Below are 21,671 nucleotides of genomic sequence, written 5' to 3'. Positions count from 1 at the left end.
TATAGTAATCTCTGTGGCAGCCGGCAGCCTCCTTAACTTCCCGCACTTCAGCTAAAGCCATCATGAGGAAGGCATCATGAGGCCATTCCTCCCATGGGGCTTTTCCAGTTCAGGAAGCGCAGGTGGCCTGGGAGTCCAAGTGTCACTTAATAACCCCCCAGACTGAACTGCTTGGCTGGGCCCCTGCTGGAAAGGACAGGCTGCGGTACTGATCTCCTTGTAAGGCAGAATCGATGGCACACAGCCGGGCCTTTCATGCTCAGTCATGCCACAGCCGCTGGGAAGGGTATTATTGGGCCATCAAAGAGGCGCAAATACAAAGGGAGCACTGGAAAAGCAGCAGCGTGAGGGGATTTAAGGGGGTTTGCCCAATGTCTTCGGAAAGTCTTGGGAAGGAGGCAAATGTAAGGCAAGATTGATGATGATAATAGAATCATAGAATAGTAGGGTTGGAAGGGGCCTACAAGGCAATCAAGTCCAACCCCCTGCTCAGTGCAGGAATCCAAGCCAGAGCATCCCTGACAGGTGCCTGTCCAGCCTCATTTTGAATGCCTCCAGGGTGGGAGAGCCCACCACCTCCCCAGGTAATTGGTTCCATGATGATGATGCAGCCAGGACCAAGAAGTCTCCCTGGTTTTTCTGACTACAGAGCAAGCCTGATCTGGAAGCACTGCTCATGGCCCCATGACCTGGCCTGACTGGACTTGGCTAGTTCTGGCTCACTATGGAGTAGTTGCAGCAGGGCTGGGGAGTCCAGTCAGGCTCAGATGCTGATAGCATTCTGGAAAAGTGAGGCTGATGTGATCTCTGGCACATGTCTGCCTCTGACCATGGCACCTTTTCATCAACTCTATTCCCTGGAATCATCCCTCCGTTCTTTTCCCATGCCCTCATTCCAATTTGCATTTGGTTTGTGGATTCTAAATTGCTGGCAGAAATGCAGACCCCCCGACATTTCACAAATGGGAACAGCAACATGCTCAGAATCTGTCCCCATTCCCAGTGATCATCCCAGGATCACTTTGTGAGCCCCCACACCAAAGAGCGCTGCCTGACCCACCCACCCCGCTATACTTCAGCTGGTGCAGAATGTGGCCGCCTGAGTGTTGGTGGGGGTGAGGCGATTAGATCACCCAGCGCTTATACTGCACCAGCTGCACTAGTTACTAGTGCATTTCTGAGACCAAAGTGCTGGTTTTAATTTTTCAAGCCCTAAATCAGTTGGGGACAAATTCCTTGAAGGGCTGCTTTCGCCTGCCCACACTTTGAGATCAGCAGTAGAATCCCTTCTCATTTGACCACCTTTGAAGACAGTTAAGTGGGTAAGTACATAAGAGAGGGACTTTTCCACAGTGGCACCACACCTCTGGAATAAGTGGCCACCAGGGATCTGTCAGGCCCCATCATTGCAGGCTTTTAAGAATGTCTTGAAAACTTACTACTAGGGATGTATGATCCCCCCAGTGTCTGGTCTTGGGGGGGGGTCTATTGCAGGGCACTTTGGGCCATTTGGGGCCCTGTGGAGTCCTCCGGAGCCCTGCTGCATCTGCCGGAGTTGGTGGAACATCTCTCTGGCTTCCTATAAAATGTGATATGCTCATGGGGGCTGCCATCAGCCCAGCATGGGAAAATTATAGCCATACATGGCATATTTTACACCATTTGCGGCCGTAAAGCACTTACTTTTACCTAAATTGCAGCTTTTTACAGCTGTATTTAGGTAAACATAAGTGCTTTATGGCCGCAAATGGCCTACAATATGCCATTTATGGCTGTAACTTCCCTGCAATAAGATTTTGCATTTTACAGGAAGCCGGAGAGCTGCCTACGGGGTCTCCTCCAGACCCAGAGGTGAGTGCGGCCAGTCTGCCGCGGACCCCAAAGGTCAGATTCTTTGGAACCCAGCCTCTTTTGAGTCTGCGGCAGATTTCTCCATCATCCCTTGTTGTTGTTGTTCAGTCGTTCAGTCGTGTCCATCCCTACTTAGTACTTTATTCTGGCCTTCCCCTGATTATATTTTATCGGACTGATTTGTAGTTCCAGTTGTGTGTTGTACATTTTGTTCTATGCTGGTGGGATTTTTTTTTTGGTTTTTAGAATGTTTGCTGCTGTTGCTGTTTTTACTGTATTTAGCACCACATTAGTTTTGTACTATATGAGTTTTATTGTTGCTGGGATGGCTCCTGCCCTGAAAGGCAGCCAAGAAATATCTTAAATAAATTAAATAAATACATATAGCTGAAGACTCCACTGCAACAGCTGTGTGCAACATCCACTTAGTCCACAAACACCTGTTTCTGACCAGGCTGAGCAGTCAGAAGGGTGTGTGTTTGCAAGGTGAAGGATATATTCTAGGAAAACAGCAACTTCACAATTGTCTGATAATGTGCAATCATGGTCCAAATTATAGCTCAGCACCTGAAGCATGCTGCAGGGCACCTTAGAGTTCATGCACATACATGTCTCTGCATACACACTTGAGAAAAGGTCCATCTGCATTTAGAGATTTCACTTCCCTGGGGAGGGAACAGGACCCCAAGGAAAGATACTCTCAACCACTCCCACTAAACCATCTTCTTGAACTCAGTGCAGATGTGTTTGCCCACAGCCCCCATGATTCCCAGCCATGAGGCCAGGACAGATAAAAGGAAGTACTTCTTCACACAGCACATAGTTAAACTATGGAACTCACTACCACAGGATGTAGTGATGGCCACCAATTTGGATGGCTTTAAAAGGGGGTTGGACAAATTCTTGGAGGAGAAGGCTATTCACGCCTACTAGTCTTGATGGTTATCTGCTACCTCCAGTACCAGAGGAAATGAGCCTATGTACACCCATTGCTGGGGAACATGGGCGGGAGGCTGCTGTTGGTCTCATGTCCTGCTTGTGGGTTTCCCGTGGGCAGCTGGTTGGTTGCTGTGTGAACAGAATGCTGGACTAGATGGACCTTTGGTCTGATCCAGCCTCAGGGCTCTTCTTATGTTCTTATATCATTGGTCATTTATCTAAAGGGTCCCAGGTTGGATCAGGCTATGTTTTAACAAGGGATCTCCGAAAGGCAAAAGGAGGGACAATATAGCATCAATGAATTATCAGAAAACACACAAAGAGAGACAGAGAGACAGAGAGAGAGTCGCTGGTAATTAAGAACAGTTGGAGTACACAGGAATGGAAATCTGCTCTGATGATTTCTAAAAATGAAGTTCTCTAATAAGCAGCGACAAGGGCCAGGCAAACTCTGCATCTAAAAATCTGTACATTTCAGGGTTTGGAAAGCGAGGGGAATGCATCTGATAAAATGCACGCTTATGAAAAGTGTGCAAAGAAAAATGTGAACTTTTTAAAAGGCACATAGTCAATGGCCAAATGCATGCAAAAATGCATACAATTTGAAAAGGTACACTAAATCCACACTCCCCTTCCCCCAAAAAGTGCATGGAAAATTTTGGGCAGATTTATGACTGGGGGGGGGGGGATCACAAATCTCAGCATGGAATGGACCTGGCAGTGAAAAAGGGTGGAAGTCCTAATGGACTGTGCAACCTTCAATATTGGGAACTGGTAAATAATAATATTAAATCATAAAAACTAATGGTGTAATGAACAGTTCTTATTAAAGAAATCTAAACTAGGTTTTGTTTCTCTCTCTCTCCACACTTGAAAGCAGGCCGAACGTTCATTTTCCCCAAGCTGGGTCTCGTCAGGCTGAACCACCTGTTCTTGTCGAAAATGTGGATTGAACATCCTGCCTCAATCTGCTGCAGCAATATAGAAATGGACCTCATTGATGGGACAGGCTCCAAGTTACACTAGCAATAAAATGGAAAACGGCATAGATGCAAAATGCAAATGTTTCCTTTGCATTCAGAGCTATTCAAGTTGAGCTGTCGGGGAAGGGTTGCAAATCCAACGAAAAGTTATGCTTTCAAGAGGACTCTTGCCTTTCAGAGTTGCCAAATTCAAGTGTTTTTCCAAACTTAGGGATCTACAAGAATTTAGTTTCCACGGGCAAAACATTTGAACAAGACTGACTTTTTAACCCCAAACATAAATGATTTTGGGAGGAAACATTTGTACATTTGCAAGCTGGTTTGAAAAATGTCCATTGTTCATGCTCTACTGAAGGGGGAAGCGCATTTTGAGCGTGCACTTTTAAAAATGCAGACGTTTCCCAACAGGAAAAAAGAGGGGGAGGCTCGTGTTTGGGCAAACCGAGCTTTGAGGAGGAATGTGGAGTACCTCCGCAAGCATTTGCAGTGATTTTATCTGTTTGTTTTAATCACATTTAACTTTAGCAGAGAACAGACAGTTTCCCTTTTTTATTTTAAGCAAAGGGATCTCTGCCTTTGACGTGCATATCCCATTTATTTGTTTAGAACAATAATCGCTCTCTGTGTTGAGCCAGTAAGACGGCTGGGGGCAGGGGGAGGACTAGAGCAATAACCAGGTGTGAATCAGGAACACAGAAGTGGGGGAGAGAAGGTGGCACTATCCCAAAACGGCATCCCTGAAGTCAGGATAGCCCGGTCTGTTGAAGGAGCTGAAAAAGAGGGGCAGCCTGCAGAGGTCCAACAGCGCCACTAGATGTCAGGCTTAAACTGACTCCGTGAAACGGACGTGGCCTTTCTTCTGCGTGTTCCCCGGCAGGGGCCTGGGCGTGGGATCCTCGCACTCCCAAGGAACATTTTGCACAATCCGCGCAAGCCCCGCACGCCTCACAAGATCCCTGCGCATCGCAAAGGATCCAGCTGCACCTCCCAGGACGCTCCGTTCACACCGGTGGCCAGCCGGGCCTGCCGAGCATCAGCAGCATACCGCGTGAATGGTGAATGTTCCGGAACACACATGAGGTTCCCTTCTGGCTGCAAGTGCCAGAGGGGGAACTTTTCGCCCCGGGCATTTGCCCGCCATTCTCAGCTCCCCCTGTGTGGAATCGTCGACTGTACGCTCCTTGGGGCGGGGGCCTGTCCTCTTGTACTCTGTTAGGCACATTGGCTGTGCTACGCCTAGGACAGGGCGGCGCCAAGAGTCAGCATGGTTGGGCACCTGCCGAGATCCCACAGCCCAGCAGGGGCCAGTTGACAAGCGCCTACGGAGACGTGAAACGAACTGGCAGGGAGAGAACGCTCGGGCCCACGCAAGGCCGGCATGAGTGGGCACCTGCCAAGGGCCAACATCCCCACAGGAGCCCCCTGGAGTGGCTCCTCCTCTCCCCACTGCGCCCTGCTGGCTCCCCGGCCTCTCGCTCTGGCAGGCAACAGTGGCAGCGAGGAGGAGGAGCGGGAGGTGCCGCAGCCGCCTGGCTCCCCGGCTCTATGCCTGTCCAGCTAGCAGGTGGGAGCAGTGAGGAGAAAGAGGAGGAGAAGCGAGAGCAGCTGGTGACCCTGGCGGTGAGGAGGCGGGCTCACTGGGGGGGGCACAGAGGGTGTCTTGCCCAAGGGCCTCCGAAACCTGGAGCTGGCACTGACCTAAGGTGGGGCCGGCCACTGGGGTTTTAGAAAATGGAATGGAGGAGAAAACAAAACCGACAGGTTTGCCAGTCCTGATACCAAAGGTCTCCCTTGCTCTTGGCCAGAGTGGACCTGGAACAGGGGATCCCTCGGCTTCCGCTCTTAGTCCATTACACCAGATTGTGGTGTTGCTACGACTGCCCTACTAATGCTGGCTCAGCAGAGCAGATAAGAGCCCTGAACTGTTTTATGGGGAAAGGGTGCTCTCGGGAGAGGGCTCGGTTGGATGGGCCTTAAGAAACTAACCCAGTGTTGAGAGCGCCGTTTCAGCTGTTCTTCTATATGGAGATATTCTTGGCCATTTCCATCTTCGTAGTGCTTCCAACAAAGGATTTAATCTGCTTTGACATTTTGGATGGTTCATTAACTTCTCTCTCTCTCTCTCTCTCTTTGGCTGGTGGGAATAAGAACATCCTACTCTGTTTCCTGACTGAGGGACCGAAGGTTGTGTCACACAGACTTACGGGCCGTAACATCCAAATTAGCTGTTGCTCTCTAAACAGGAATGCGGCCAGCCCAAGAGAAAGCCAGGCTGAGCCCCAAAGAGCGTCCCAGATGGTGCGGCCAGACTGACTTGGATGACCCCCGGAGCGCCATCTGCTGGCCGCTGGTGGGATGGCACAGGGAAGCGTCCCCTGGTGACCGGATGGGCTCCAGAGAGCAACGCGCCCTGCAGTTGATGTTGGCATCCTGCATTTCCCTTCGCCCTGTCGGGCATTTTATACTCCCAAGGAATCGATCCAGTGGATTTATCTCAGTGCATTTCCTATGGAAAACCTTCCCCTGTACAGTTCAGGAAGGAGGAAACGTGGTGCAGTTAAATGATGCATTATGCGTGGTGATGCATTATGCGTGGTGCATTATGATGATGCTCCATTTTACTGTCGTTTCATTGTTTCTTTTCCTCTTACCCTTTCTTTCATCTTACCCTTTGTTGTTGTAAATTGATTTTTTAAAGTGTTCCATTACACGTGCACTTTTAGCTGTGTTTGTTATTTTTGCATGTAAACCACCCAGAGATTTTATTAATGTAAGCAGTATACACGCACTATTATTCATAAATAAACTTGGAAATAAATGGGATATATTTTATCTGGTTATCCAAGATCTGCGTTCCACAAGAGTCCTTTTGCAAGAGGAAGGCCTCTCTGATTGCAGAGGGTCCCTCCCCCTGATTTGGGGGGTCCCACCTCCCCCCCACAACACCACAGCCCACCCCATTCAGCAGTGTCTCCTGACTCCCTGTGTAGCATTTTCAGGGGACTGGAGCAGCTGCCGTGGGAAGGAGGGGGCAGGGACTCCACTTCTGCCCGCACAGTTGATCCATCTTAAATCTGGATCCAACCAAACATAATTGAGTCAAACATCTTTTCTCAGCTTCTGCATTACTTAATTTTATCCATTCATTAATTGAGAGGGCGGGACCTATCCACACCAGCCGCCACTGAAGAAGGCAATTTCTGAAGCGAGCTACTCCAAAGCTATAGCTAAGACTTGACCAAAAGAGGGGAAATTCTGAAGGCACAAGGGGAAATAAACCAACATACATCTTTTGAGCTCCCGTATAAGTGTGTCAAAATGTGATATGTCATCTCACACCATCACATCAGAATAAGAACCCCTGTGAATCATCACGGTCCATGCGCGGACTCCTCCTTGGAGCTTGCAAGCCATCCTGTGGCAAGCCAGCAAAGGAAGCAGACGTTTCCCATGAAATCCAATTTTACGCTTATGAAGTTCAGCTCAAACATGGTGTGTGTTTGTGTGTTACCTCTACTTTGTCTCCAAGCAGAATCCTCTTAGAGGGCAACAGGGCACTCACTCCAAAGGCAAGGGCAAGTTTCCGGGCCCTTCTTTGCCTTGTCACAGCAAGACGCCAAGGCCGCGCTTGCTCATCACCATGTGCCAGGATTCTCAAGAATTCCGCTTTATTGGGAACACGCCAGCCTGCTGGTGCATGCTCCTCCTTCGCTTCTGCTTGGCTCCGCAGAACCGTGGCTTATGACACGGGATGTTGGAGGAATCTGTCCAGGAGGGTGGGGCTCGCTGAGCTGTCGTCAGCTTGGCCCTCCAGACTTCGGCTCATTTTCCCACTGGCTGGCCCAATCCGAGCTGCATCGAAACAGGCCAGTTCACAGATTGGAGGAGGGGCTGATGAGTGTAAATAGCAATTTGCACACATTGTGACTGAAATTTGCATAATTCCTGGAAATTTCAGCCACAAGTAATGCACATTTTGGCCACAATTGGCACAAATTACTATTTACGTGAACTTTTAAAAACCCAAAGAAGTTCCCAGATTTCAGGAGGAAACCCACGGCTCATCTCGCTAAGGCAAGCCAAGTCAAGGGCGATGTGGGAATCTGGTGAGCCCGAAAGGGCTGGACTTCCCAGCGAGAGACGTCCCTGCTTAGGACTCCAACTTGCCTGGGGAGAGGCACATGCAAGTTCTCACTTTGCACGTCACGAGAAACAATCCGTGGATGGAAGCTCCGTGGTCTGTTTGGCCATTCCCACTTCAAGCAGAAGCGACCAGGCAGCGTGCTGCAGAACAGGAGCGGCCAACCACAGAGGCCCAGGGGCTATTTCCCCCTCCCCTGTTCCACTCCTGCAGCGGCTACCAGGGGCTGCACTCGAAGTCAAAGCCATATGCGTCCCACGAGGAATGTGTCCCCCCTCCCGCTTTAGGAGTCCGGCTTATGGCCTAACCGTGCAATCCTACACTTGTCAACTCAGAAGTAAGTCAAGTTTAATTCAGTGGGATGAATTTCACAAGTCGATGCGTGTAGGATTGTAATTCTCTTGTTTCTCCAGAGGGCAGAGCTAGAATCAATGGATTGAAATGGCAGGGAAACAGATTGGGGGGGGGGGCGATTGGAGAAACTACCTAGAGGTACGAGCTGTCCAGTAGTGAAACAAGCTGCCTCAGGAGGTGGTGAAATCTTCTTTTCTGGACGGTATTTAAGCAGAGGCTGGGTGGCCACCTGTCAGAGATGCTGTAGCTGCATCCAGTAGATTCTGCATTGCATGGGGGCTGGACTGGATGACCTCTGAGTGAACCTACAACTCAAAAATGCTACAATTCTACATTTGCATGGAAGCATTGATGGGGGCATTCTTGAGCCCTCTCCCGTCACTGCTAAACCAGCCAGTATGTCCTCCATTGTTCTCCCAGGTGGTTCTGAGGCTGGAACTGAGTCTGGCTGGGAAAGGAAAAATGCCGAGGGACAGGGAACGTTGTAGGGGAGAATTGGCAAGTGGAGAAATAGTCCTGAGTCCCACGCCCCCGTTCTCCCTTGAAGTGCCTTCAGGTTCATCCCCACATTCCTGGGAAAGGTGGCTCCATCCTTGCTTGTTGTTGTTCAGTCATTCAGTCGTGTCCGACTCTTCGTGACCCCATGGACCATAGCACGCCAGGCCTTCCTGTCCTCCGCTCTCTCCCGGAGTGTGCTCAAGTCCATATTCATTGCAACAGTGATGCTATCTAGCCATCTCATCCTCTGCCGTCCCCTTCTCCTTTTGCCTTCAGTCTTTCCCAGCATCAGGGTCTTTTCCAGGGACTTTTCTCTTTGCATTAGGTGGCCAAAATATTTGAGCTTCAGCTTCAGTATCTGTCCTTCCAATGAGCACTCAGGGTTGATTTCCTTAAGGATTGACTGATTTGACCTCCTTGCAGTCCAGGGGACTCGTAAGAGTCTTCTCCAGCACCACAGTTCGAAAGCATCGATTCTTCGGCACTCAGCCTTCCTTATAGTCCAGCTCTCACAGCCATACATTACTACTGGGAAAACCATAGCTTTGATTAGACGGACCTTTGTCGGCAAGGTGATGTCTCTGCTTCTTACTATGCTGTCTAGGTTTGCCATAGCTTTCCTCCCAAGGAGCAAGCGTCTTTTAATTTCATGGCTACAGGCACTGTCTGCGGTGATCTTGGAGCCCAAGAAAATAAAATCTGTCATTGCTTCCATTTCTTCCCCTTCCATATGCCAGGAAGTGATGGGGCCAGATGCCATGATCTTCGTTTTTTGAATGTTGAGTTTCAAACCAGCTTTTGCACTCTCCACTTTCACCCTCAACAAGAGGCTCTTTAGATCCTCTTCGCTTTCTGCCATTAGGGTGGTATCATCTGCATATCGGAGGTTGTTGATAATTCTCCTGGCAATCTTAATTCCGACCTGTGATTCATCCAACCCGGCGTTTCTCATGACGTACTCTGCATATAAGTTAAATAAGCAGGGGGACAATATGCAGCGTTGTCGTACTCCTTCCCCAATTTTGAACTAATCGGTTGTTCCATGTCTGGTTCTTACTGTTGCTTCTTGGCCCTCGTACAGGTTTCTCAGGAGACAGGTAAGGTGGTCTGGTACTCCCATCTCTTTAAGAATTTGCCACAGTTTGTTGTGATCCACACAATCAAAGGCTTTAGCATAGTCAGTGAAGCAGAAATAGACGTTTTTCTGGAATTCTCTTGCTTTCTCCATGATCCAGCGAAAGTTGGCAAGCTCATATTATGCCAGTACTTTTCCAGCTGCACTGGCTGCCAGTCCATTTCCAGGCCCGATTCAAAGTGCTGGTGTTAACATTCAAAGCCCTTAATGGCTTTTGGCCAGGTTACCTGAAGGATCGCCTCCTCCCATATGTGCCTGCCCGGACCTTAAGATCATCGTCAGCGGCCCTTCTCCGTGAGCCCCTGCCAAAGGAAGTGAGGCGGGTGGCTACTAGGAGGAGGGCTTTTTCGGCTGTGGCACCCCGGCTTAGGAATGAGCTCCCTAGTGAGGTTTGCTGGCACCTACATTGTATTCCTTTCGGCGCCAGGTGAAGACCTTTTTATTTTCCCAGGCATTTTAGCATTTTAGCTTTCTAAATTTTTATCTTTGCTGTTTTATATCTGTATTTTAAACTCCAGCACTGCTGCTAGGTTTTATTGTGGTTGTATTGTTATATTGAGGCTTTAATGTTCTATATATTTTAAATTGTTTTATTGTGTGCTGTTTGGTTTTAATTTTTGTGAACCGCCCAGAGAGCTTCGGCTATTGGGCGGTATAGAAATGAAATAAATAAAGTAAATAAAATAAATAATTTGATCTCTAGTTCCTCTGCCTCTTCGAAACCCAGCTTGTAGTTCTGGTAGTTCTCGGTTCGCATACTGCTGAAGCCTAGCTTGTAGCATTTTGAGCATCACCTTGCTGGCACGTGAAATGAGCGCAATTGTGCGGTAGTTTGAAGACTCTTTGGCGTTGCCCTTCTTTGGAATTGGAATGTAAACTGATCTTTTCCAGTCTTGTGGCCACTACTGAGTGTTCCAAATTTGTTGGCATATTGAGTGCAGCACTTTAACAGCATCATCTTTTAGGATCTTAAATAGCTCAGCTGGAATACTGTCATCTCCGCTAGCTTTGTTTTTAGTAATGCTTCCTAAGGCCCACTGGACTTCACTCTCGAGGATGTCCGGCTCAAGTTCAGTGAGCGCACTATCATGGCTATCAGGGACATTAAGATCTTTCCTGTATAGTTCTTCTGTGTATTCTTTCCACCTCTTCTTAATCTCATCTGCTTCTGTTAGGTCCCTGCCTTCTTTGTCCTTTATCATGCCCGTCTTTGCACAAAACTTTCCCTTGATATCTCCGATTTTCTTGAAGAGATCTCTAGTCTTTCCCATTCTGTTGTTTTCTTTGATTTCTTTGCATTGTTCATTTAAAAAGGCCTTCTTGTCTCTCCTTGCTATTCTCTGGAACTCTGCATTCAGTTGGGTATATCTTCCCCTTTCTCCCTTGCTTTTCGCTTCCCTTCTTTCCTCAGCTACTTGTAAAGCCTCATCAGACAGCCACTTGGCTTTCTCGCATTTTTTTTTCTTTGGGATGGATTTCATTGCTGCCTCCTGAACAATGTTATGACCTCCGTCCATAGTTCCTCAGGCACTCTGTCTATCAGGTCTAATCCCTTAAATCTATTCGTCACCTCCACTGTATATTCATAAGGGATATGAATTAGGTCATACATGAATGGTTTAGTGGTTTTCCCTATGTTCTTCAATTTAAGCCGAAATTTTGCAACAAGAAGCTCATGATCCGAGCCACAGTCAGCTCCAGGTCTTGTTTTTACTGACTGTACAGATCTTCTCTATCTTTGGCTGCAAAGGATATAATCAATCTGATTTCGATATTGACCATCTGGTGATGTCCATGTGTAGTGTAGAGTCGCCTCTTGTGCTGTTGGAAAAGAGTGTTTGCTATGATCAGCGTGTTGTCTTGGCAAAACTCTATTAGCCTTTGTCCTGCTTCATTTTGTACACCAAGGCCATGCTTGCCTGTTATCCCGGTGATTTCTTGACTTCCTACTTTAGCATTCCAATCCCCTATGAGGAAGAGGACATCTTTTTTTGGTGTTAGTTCTAGAAGGTGTTGTAGGTCTTCATAGAACCGATCAACCTCAGCTTCTTCGGCATCAGTGGTTGGGGCATAGACTTGAATTGCTCTGATGTTGAATGGTTCGCCTTGGATTCGTACTGAGATCATTCTATCGTTTTTGAGATTGTACCCCAATACTGCTTTTCCCACCCTTTTGTTGACTATGAGTGCTACTCCATTTCTTCTAAGGGATTCTTGCCCATTGTAGTAGATATGATGGTCACCTGAATTAAATTCGGCCATGCCTGTCCATTTTAGTTCGCTGATTCCCAAGATGTCGATGTTCAATCTTGCCATCTCATGTTTGACCACCTCCAGCTTACCTTCATTCATTGATCTGACATTCCAGGTTCCTAAACAATATTGTTCTTTACAGCATCAGATTTTCTTTTCACCACCAGACACATCCACAGCTGAGTGTCCTTTCGGCTTTGGCCCAGCCGCTTCACTCTTTCTGGCGCTACTTGGAAATACCCTCTGCTCTTCCCCAGTAGTATATTGGACACCTTCCGACCTGAGGGGCTCATCTTCCGACGTCATCTCTTTTAGCCTTGTGATACGTTCCATGGGGTTTTCTTGGCAAGAATGCTGGAGTGGGTTGCCATTTCCTTCTCCAGTGGACCACATTTTGTCAGAACTCTCTGCCATGACCTGTCCGTCTTGGGTGGCCCTGCATGGCATAGCTTATGGCTTCACTGGGTTACGCAAGCCCCTTCGCCACAACAAGGCAGTGATCCATGAAGGGGTCCATCCTTGCGGAGGGGCCCTAATCTGACCAAGCAGCCTTCGATCCCAGAAGGCGTCCTTTCAACACACACTCCGTTTTCCCTCTGTGACCACACAAGCCCTGTCTTCTCCCATTGTCCGCAAGCTGCTGGAGTGAGGGATGTCCGTCACTTGGAAATGCAGCCCTTTGGGGGCTCGGCAGACCTCTGCTGCTGGCCCGACTCAGTGTGCCTTTGCAGGCCAAGCTGCAGACATTTCCCTGAACTCCAGGGGCTTTTTCTATATTATTGTTTTGGTTGGGCCATAATTTGTACCAGTACAGATTTGTGCAAGTTGTGGCCAAAATTTGCCCAAATTAAAAAAAAACATGGAAACTCCACTAACTGTCCTGAGTTGCTGCTGACCTGGTTGTGCCAGTTGGGAGGAAAAGGACCAAAGTGTGGGGCCAAGCCAACAAAAGCTCATTGAGCTCCCCCGCCCCCCGATTCCTCCTGCACCCCTAGCTCAAACCTGCAGCAGCAAAAACACTGTTAGTTGGCCTTTGAAATTGGCATCAAAATGATAGGGCAGCCTAAAACAGGCAAATCGTGCTTGTTTTGAAGTGAGACTGAGCCATTTTGGGCTTCCGTAACAGTTTGCTACTGCTACAGAAGCCTAAGCCAGGGAAATCTTGCTTGAAAATGCCCCCTGAATCGCACACCCCTGGTCTAAATGCTAATTCCATGGGGCAACACAGGCAGGGAAACTGGACTTAAGCCAGCCCAGTACCAAACTGGGGTGTTTGAAAAAATCAGCAGCGTTTCACAAGAAATGGTTCATGCTCGACCCCAAGTTCATACCAGTGCAAGAGGACTCACCCTTTCTCCAGGATCACCAATTGGACCCACGGGCCCAGTTGTTCCTGGAGGCCCTGGAAGACCCTGATGTGGAAGAAAAAGAAAGATGATTAGCTGCAAGACCAAAAGGGAGCACGTGAACATGAAAAGTACAAGAAGGATCTGTTTATTTTAGCATGGTCAAATTGACATCGCAAGACATGCCCATCACGTGGAAGCAATTGAACCCTAGGAACAGCTGTTTTCTGCATACTTGCACTTGCACCAGTGGAAGTCACACATTCATGCATTATGTTTGGTGCTAAGTGGGAGAAAAGAAGAGGAAAGGGTCGGGGGGATGCGTATATATTATAGACCCAACTTACCGCTGGGCCTTCTGGGCCGGACGGGCCTTCAACAAGCATGCCCTGAAAAACAGCAAGACAGAGATGGAAAAAACATTTAATACGCACATCAGTGGGCACTCCAGGAGTATGTATGTATGTATACATTATATTTATATTTCGCCTTTCCTCCAGGGAACCCAAGGTGGCATACATGATCCTCCTCCTCTTCACTTTATCCACACAATAACCCTGCAAAGTAAGCTAGGCCGAGAGTCAGTGACTGGCATAAGTCAGCCAGTGAGCTTTGTGGCCCAGCGGGGATTAGAACTCGGACCTCCCAAGTCCCAGTCCAGCACTCTAACCACTACACCACAGTGACTCGTTTTAAAATAAAAAGCAAAATTCTGCAATTACATTTTCCACTAAGAAAAACTGAATTCTGTGACCTGTGGGAATTATGCAATTGGAACACATTTATTTGGTTTACAAGGAGAGGCATTGGCTTCCCTGTTCCCACCCACAGCCAAACCTCTGGCTTCTGGTATTTCACCTGGCTTTGCCCACATACTTTAAGGCCATAAGGGCTGGAGATTTGCCTCTTAAAAAGGAAAAGAAAAAAGAAAAGAAAAAGATGAGATTCTCAACCAGCGGAGTTCTAAGCCCAACATTCTGTGCCTTTTCTACATTCCTGTGGAATCGTGGCATATATGGACATAGACTGCCACAAACATAATCAACTCAAAGATTAAGAAGGATGTGAGTGTTAATTATATACTAACTGGGTTAACGATAGAGATGTCTGAGAAATTCAGTTCAGTTCGGGTTTGACTAGCATTTACCCAATTTGCACTTTCTGGACAAAATGTGCAGTTGGATGCCACCTGCAGTCAAAGTCCATACATTTCCAAGCTTGCAATGTGATTCATGGACCAAAAAAATGCATTCAGCAGCGTGCGTGCATTTGGAAAATGTGCATGAATAAACACATGCTTTTGGTAAATGCGCGCAAATACGCCTCAATCAATAGGACAAGAATATGTACATTTTAAAGATGTGCACAATTGAAGCATACATTTGGACAAAATATGCGTGAAAATACGCATGGGTTTTTATGCAAAAAGAAAAAAAGTTTGCAGTCTGATACGGACTCAGTTCAGAACAAGCTTCAGGAAGGAATTTGGGGAACTTTGGCGAACTTGAGTGTTGCTGATTTGCACATCCCTAGTTAATGGTAACTGTACTAAGACGACTGACTCTTGCCTCTCCCTGCACACACAGAATCCAAGCCGGGCACATTTGACCACCAAACACAGCCAGCGTGGAATTAGGTCTGCATGGAATACCAGCTTCCCTGCAGCAGGGGCTTGAAGAAGTTCTTTCAGACTGAAAGCTGAATTTAATGTCGGAGGAGCTCTTGGGGTTGCATTCCAGGGGTGGGTGGGGCCAAAGGCAAAAGGGGTGGAGCCCCAAATGCTACATACCCCAAATGCCAACATATTTTCACTTGAAGTGCTTACTACCAGTCACTACACCTTAGGAGAGGCATTTCCAGCTTTTAGAAGGGGGGGGGGATACAGAGAAGCTGGGAAACCACCAAATGATGGGTGGTCCAGGGGAAGGGGGCGTGGTCACTCTGGGAATCCCAGGGGGCTGGACTGGGGCCCCAGGCGGGGCTGAGCTTTGACACCCTGGCACTAGAGGCTCCTCTCCATTCTTCTTGCAGGTCTCTTGTGCCTGGTAACATCTGGGCGATGCCCAGGATCCTGGCCTGTGGCGCTTTCTCTTGCCATGGCAGAAAAAGCTTCTTTTGCCAGGGGGGCTGATTTGTGCCCCACAAATCTCCAAAAGGCACAGCAGCCCTGACAGGGGAAAGAAAAAAGAAGCAGGTGGCCATCCTAACACTGTTATCCACCAGCCGCAGCTTTCCCAGCTGTAGTTTGCTGACTGTAACAGTCAAGGAGGAAGGAGACTACATTTCATATAATCCATCCTGTCCAACTCATGTCCTTCATGTCTTGACGTTATATTTGATATCAAGGAAAGCTAGTCTGATTACACAAGTAGGTGGGGGTGAGCCTTTCATCTCAGCTCGGTTTTGATAAGGAGTCACTAAAGTCACAGTGTTCTCCATTCAGGACAAAAACAACTTGACATTATTTATTTTTTAAAAATGAATGTAGGAGAAACCAAAGCCGCCAGATTTGTCCATGGAGGCTCAGGGCTTCGAGGGCTTCACTCCTAAAACCCTGGTTTTGAATCCCTGCGTATTCAGCCATGTTAGTGCTGAATTAAGGGTGCCACCTCTTTTTTTCTGATGGGCTCCCCAACATTAACAGCTACATGGCAGGAGGTACAATGTGTTCCTCTCCAATGCTGGGAATAGTTGTACCTATTGAATATGACTGGTGCAGATGGGCAAGACTTTCATCTCAGATACACAGAGAGACAGAGAGACAGACAGACAGACAGAGACACAGAGAGAGAGAGAGAGAATATTACCAAACTTTACAAAGTTCTTCATATTCAGGAAGGAAAGAACTTGAGATTAAAATAACCCAAAACTGAACGTGGGAGAAAGCAAAACTGACAGATTCACCTATCCAGACCCAAGACAAGCCTGTGACTCTGATCAGACGTATGACATGTTGCCAAATGAGATACAACTGGTGTTTTTAAACAATAATAATACTCGGGAAATTAGCCAGCTCCATCAGGGGAAGGCCAAGAAGCCCTGAATCAAATGACACCACCTTCAGAGGAGGGCTGCCCGTTTCCCCACAGCCCACAGGGCAGGGCTGACACTGCGGTCACTTGGTGGAGCCGTGCCCACTAAGAGCAGGGTGACATCAGGGCTGTTCCCTTGTCCTCCCAGCGAGATTGGCCAAGGGTCTCCGATGGCAAGCTCTGCTCTGGACCCCCTCCCCGCAACGGACAGGAGAGGACAGAACTCGTCCCTTTGATGGGAAAACGCACACCCAGGATAAGCATGACAGAGGTCACTTTGTCTGGCAGCAAGTAACAGGCTGTTACTACATCTGTAGCAAACCCATGAGATCTAAGGATGCCAACTACCAATTTAATTCTAATGCCATGGACAAGGGACATTTCAAGAGGCACTGCACCAGATTTCTTCATCTCTGAGATGGAAAGGACATATGGCTAAAAAAAATAAAGGTGGGAGAAACCGAAGCTGACAGATCTGGCCAGCCTGGCCCGGCGGCTTTGAGTGCGCGGCTCCTGGGCAGCTGCATTCTCATCCCTGTGCACTCCGCCACATTTGTGGCACTGAATTAGGGCTGCCAGCCCTTTGTTCTGATGGGCTCCTCATCCTTAGCAGCTATATGGCAGGGAAGGACAACGTGTTTCTCTCCAGGTACCTATTGAATTGGTCCAGTGCAAATGGGTGGGGATTTTCATTTCAGTTCATTTTTTGAGAAGAATGTACCGAAATCCACAAAATCCCCCAAAGTCAAGATGGAAAGAACTTAATACTTTAGAAATTTGAATGTGGGCAACAGGGAAACTGGCAGGTGCATCCAACCTAACCAAATCCTTTGTCTGATGGGGACCGATGTCACCATATCAGACTGCAAGTGTTGCCTCTGATGCAACGTGGCAAACCATGGGCAGCCTCGCCCCGTGGGCAGAGCCCCTGCTCTGCGCTAGGTGGAGCAAGGGCTGAGTCAAGACACGTCAGCGTCCCATGGTGCGTGGGATACGTTGCACCGAAGACACGTGCCTGATGCTTGTTCCCTGACGTAGGATGTGAACATTGTATGGATGCAGAGACTTTGCTTTTCCTTAGCTGTGGAGAGACTCACATTCATGGCCAGGGCCAACACTGGGTCTTGGCCAGACCATGGATCAGGATCAGCATGAGCCAGTGCAAGCATCTATCCAGTGGTAGATTAAGGATGTATGTAGGGATGGCGGAGAATTCTGTCACGGATCACAGTGAGGCCGAATGCCAGCGCATTCAGCCCCCCAGAATCCGTGGTGGACCAAAGCCCCCCCACCCCGTGAAACACATGCGAAATGGAGCCTACCTGGTGCTGTTCGCTGGTGGGTGCTCCTCGAATGGCAGCCACGTCGGTGGCCTCCATTCGCCTTCCTAGGAATGCCGTGATAGGCTATGTAAGTATTTACGTAGCCTATCATGGCTAACGCAGGGACGTCATTTGCATCCCTGATGAGGCCGTGATAGGCTACGTAAATACTTACGTAGTCTATCATGTCAAAAGGCAGCCACGCAAATGGCGGCTGCTGTAGCCACCACCATTTGCATAGCTGCCTTTCGTCGTGATAGGCTACATAAGTATTTACTTAGCCTATCACGGGCTAGGGTAGGGACGCAAATGGCATCCCCTATGCAGGACGCCATTTGCGTTCGTAGCAGCCCGGCAGCGGCTGGAGACCCTGCTACCAGTTGGCCTGGCTGGTGGCTCCGCAGACTGGCCGCGGAGTGGAGCCGGCTGGGCAGGATTCCGGGGGGGAGGAACGGATCGCCTCCCCCCAATTGCGGACCCCAGCAGAGCCAGGTAAGCGGGGTTTTGTACACCCCTAGATGTATGAGAATTTCACTTTTGCAAACATGTCCTGTTCAAAGCCCCAGATGCAATTGCGAGCATGTGTCCGCCAAAAAAATATCCATAAATCGCCAGACATGTGCTTGCGTCCAATTTGCGCAACTTTCCCAGTTCAAATTGCACAAATTTCCTAATTTGCACAAATTTTCCCTGTAACTAAATCAACCTTGGTTTAGTCTATGGAGGAAAGTTGCACAAATTAGCCTGAGGGGTGAGGTGGTTAACTTTCACCCCACACACACACACACACATAGGGTAGTATCCCATGTTAGTCCTACATAGAGTAGACCCATTAAAACAAATGGAGCTTCAATTAGTCATGACTAACTTAAGTCTCATTCCTTTCAATGGGTCTTTTCTATGTAGGACTGACATGGAATATCAGCCACACATTGTGATCCCCATTTGCAATAGGGTCCCTGTACCTACAATGTATATTCCCAAATAGTGATCCATCAAAGCAAACACATAAAGCCCCACCAACACCCATGTGTCAGGTTCCCAATCCAGATTTAAATCCCTACATTTACTCTAGAGTAAAAAAGGAACATGTTTTGTTTTGTTTTTCCAAACACAGCTTTTACTTCAAGGGGTTTACTAAGGAAGGTGTGACAGCAGTAGCTTTAAAGCAAGAGAAAGTGTGCATAATTAGGATTGGGGGGATTAGAAATCTCCTTGAGGTCTCCTCCCCCCCAAGGGTCAATTTTTCTGGCATGTGGCTAATCTGAAGGCCAGCCTCAACCTTCCGCCTCCTCTCAGCACTTACCCCTGCTCTGTCTTGTTAAGGAATCCCTTAAAGTCACCAAGGGTTGCCGGAAGTTGGATCTTTCTGGGAATAGCTTGAAATCACGTGCGCGCACACCCCCTCCCCCAGGGCCTGACTTTTGACATCCCATTCCCAGAAGCATGGCAGATCTCCACAAGAAGGCTAACGAAAGGGGGAGGGACTGAGTTGCCCATTCATGATGCAAATATTCCTGGCATTTGCCAGACCTACATGGATTGTTTAGCTTTAGCTTTAGCTCCAGCTCAGGGGACATCTGGAGTCTCTCCTCGGAAGAAATTCCAACATTTTGGGTTATCTGCTCAGCACTAGGGATGTTGGAGGAGTCCAGCTGGGGGGTGGAACTTGACGTGCTTTCATTCCCCCCCCGCCCCAGACTCCATTCCATCTTCTGCTAGCTGGCCTGACTCCGCCTGCAACAAGTTGGGGCAGCTAGCATAGTTTTGATGTTTTTGAATTTATGTAAATTACGGCCACAATTTGCACAAATTTGTATGATTTGTGCAAATTATGGCTGTAATTTGCACAAATTAAGCAAATTTGCACAATTTGTGGCCGTAATTTCTGCAACTCTCTCTTTGTGCAAAGTACAGCCGAGACAAAAAACATACGTACACACTTCCCGGAGTCTGGGAGAAATGCGTGGCTCAGCTTGCAAAAGCAAGCCACGTTGGCCATGCTGCAGAGATCCAGCAAGCCCAAAAGGGGCCAGATTTCCCGGTGATGGACATCCCTGCTCAGCACCGTTAAGGTGGGGAGTGGGACATCCAAAGAGCTTGAGGAGGAGGAAGAGGAAGGAGAAGAGGAGGAGCGGGGCAAAGAAAGACTCACTGCAAGTCCCACTAACAGTGGCGGGTGTGTCTGGATGTGCACAAGTGCAGCCACCAGCAGACCCCGGATCTGGTCCCCAGGGGCTGAAAAAGTTGTGCACCCCTGCTCTCAGCACTGTCAAACTGTAGCTTGCAGGCTGCAAGAGAATGTTGCCTTTTGATTTTGCAAGAAAGCATGCCCGCGCGCGCACCCCCCCGACCAGCTGTTCTCAAAAGTACAGTAAGCAGCCCTCCCGTCAAGCAAATGTATTATTTAGCGTCCTTGCAGCCTCATGCTGAGGAGGGGAGGGAGGCACCCAATCAAACCTGGAGCCATATCCCCATCTCCTCTCATTGCCTCTAAGCCTTTGCTGTAGATGAGGGGTGCTTCTGAAAATATATGTGAAAAACCCCCTGAATGTTCCTTCTTTGGACAGGCCAAACAAAGAGAGGAAAAGGCAGCGGCAGCAGCATTTGGTCTTGTTTACCTTCTGGCAAACCGTTCGGCTCGGCGGTCCAGCATTTTGCAAGCAGCTGGGGCTGCCAAATTCTTTGGGGATGATGAAGCTGAACTGTGTTTTGTTCCCTCTCTGAAACGTCTTGCAGAGAGGAGTTTATGCAACCGTTTTAGCAGATCCTGCCATACTAGGGCTGGACAAACTGCTGATTCCACGCCCCCGCTCCACACGCGCACACCCTTTCGAGTTCCTTGTCTGAAGCGGAGGCTGGCGATGGAGGAGGAGTTTTGAGAAGCAGTGACAGCCCGCACTGTTTCTGAGTTCATTTCCCCCTCAGAGGAGAAACCATCAGGGGCAGCACAGGAAAACCTTTGACTCCACATGTCAGACGGAGCCGCCATTCCTTTGGCCGCTCTGCCAAGCAAAACTGGGTTAATTGGTTTACTGGTGTGGAGACTGGGAAATGATTAAGGAGGGGCGGCTTTGAAAAGGAACTGAGGCATCGCAACTGTAAAAGGGGGTGTGGACCTGATAGGAGGGGAGGAGGGAGCTCAACCAGGGGCAGGGGAGGGGGGCTGAACAGAGGCTGCTAACTTAGTTTCTGTGCCTTCACAGCAGCATAACCAACACAGAGACATTTCACACAGGATGCTTTTCCCTGGCCTGGAGCTACAGCAATAGGGGAAGTCCCAGCTGCTAAATGTAATTCTTTATGTGTTTATTGCATTGGCATCCTGCCTCTTTTCCTCTTGCAAGGAACCCCAGGGGACTTATAAGGTCCTCCTCCTCCTCTCTGTTTGAGCCTCACAACAACTCTGTGAGGCAGGTGAGGCTGAGAGTCAGTGACTGGCCCGAAGTCACCCAGGGAGCTTCATGGCCAAGAGGGAAACTCGGTCTCTCCACTCCTGGTCCAATGATCCAGCCAGTACACCACACTGACTGTCTTGTCCTGCAAAGTCATGGGAAGGGAACTCAGTCAAAAATGAAGAGTTGGCAACCCAAGCCTCTGAAGATGTGGAATTGTTTCTGCACTGAGTGGTCTTTCAAGGTGCATAACAGCAAAATATAGGGTTCAATTGTGCAACCACTAAAAGCACAGGAGCTGGGCCAAGAGTGGGGGAAAAGTAGGCCATAAAATGCAGATACAATTGGAAAGAATTGGAGGTAGGAATAGACAGATCTATCAGTTTCAGGTTTCTCTTAGTTTCGCGTTCTTCCAAGCCTAA

General features: G+C 48.5%; 1 protein-coding gene across 1 annotated transcript in view; it reads right to left on the bottom strand.

Moving 5' to 3' along the window:
• Positions 1-21,671, bottom strand: part of COL5A1 (collagen type V alpha 1 chain) — a 253,839-nt gene that overhangs the window by 125,306 nt on the left and 106,862 nt on the right. Inside the window, exons 10-11 of the mRNA XM_084821216.1 lie at positions 13,848-13,889; positions 13,504-13,566 (exon numbers count right to left, since the gene is read on the bottom strand). Coding sequence (XP_084677342.1) covers positions 13,504-13,566; positions 13,848-13,889 — 105 coding nt within the window. The remainder of the gene's footprint in view (positions 1-13,503; positions 13,567-13,847; positions 13,890-21,671) is intronic.

The sequence above is a fragment of the Heloderma suspectum genome, chromosome 14, assembly GCF_057233095.1.
Source record: "Heloderma suspectum isolate Gila_16-S chromosome 14, 16-S_ref, whole genome shotgun sequence".
NCBI classification, from domain to species: Eukaryota; Metazoa; Chordata; class Lepidosauria; order Squamata; family Helodermatidae; genus Heloderma; species Heloderma suspectum.
Note: the sequence above shows the minus strand (reverse complement) of the source record. Positions and strands in the feature narration are given on the sequence as shown.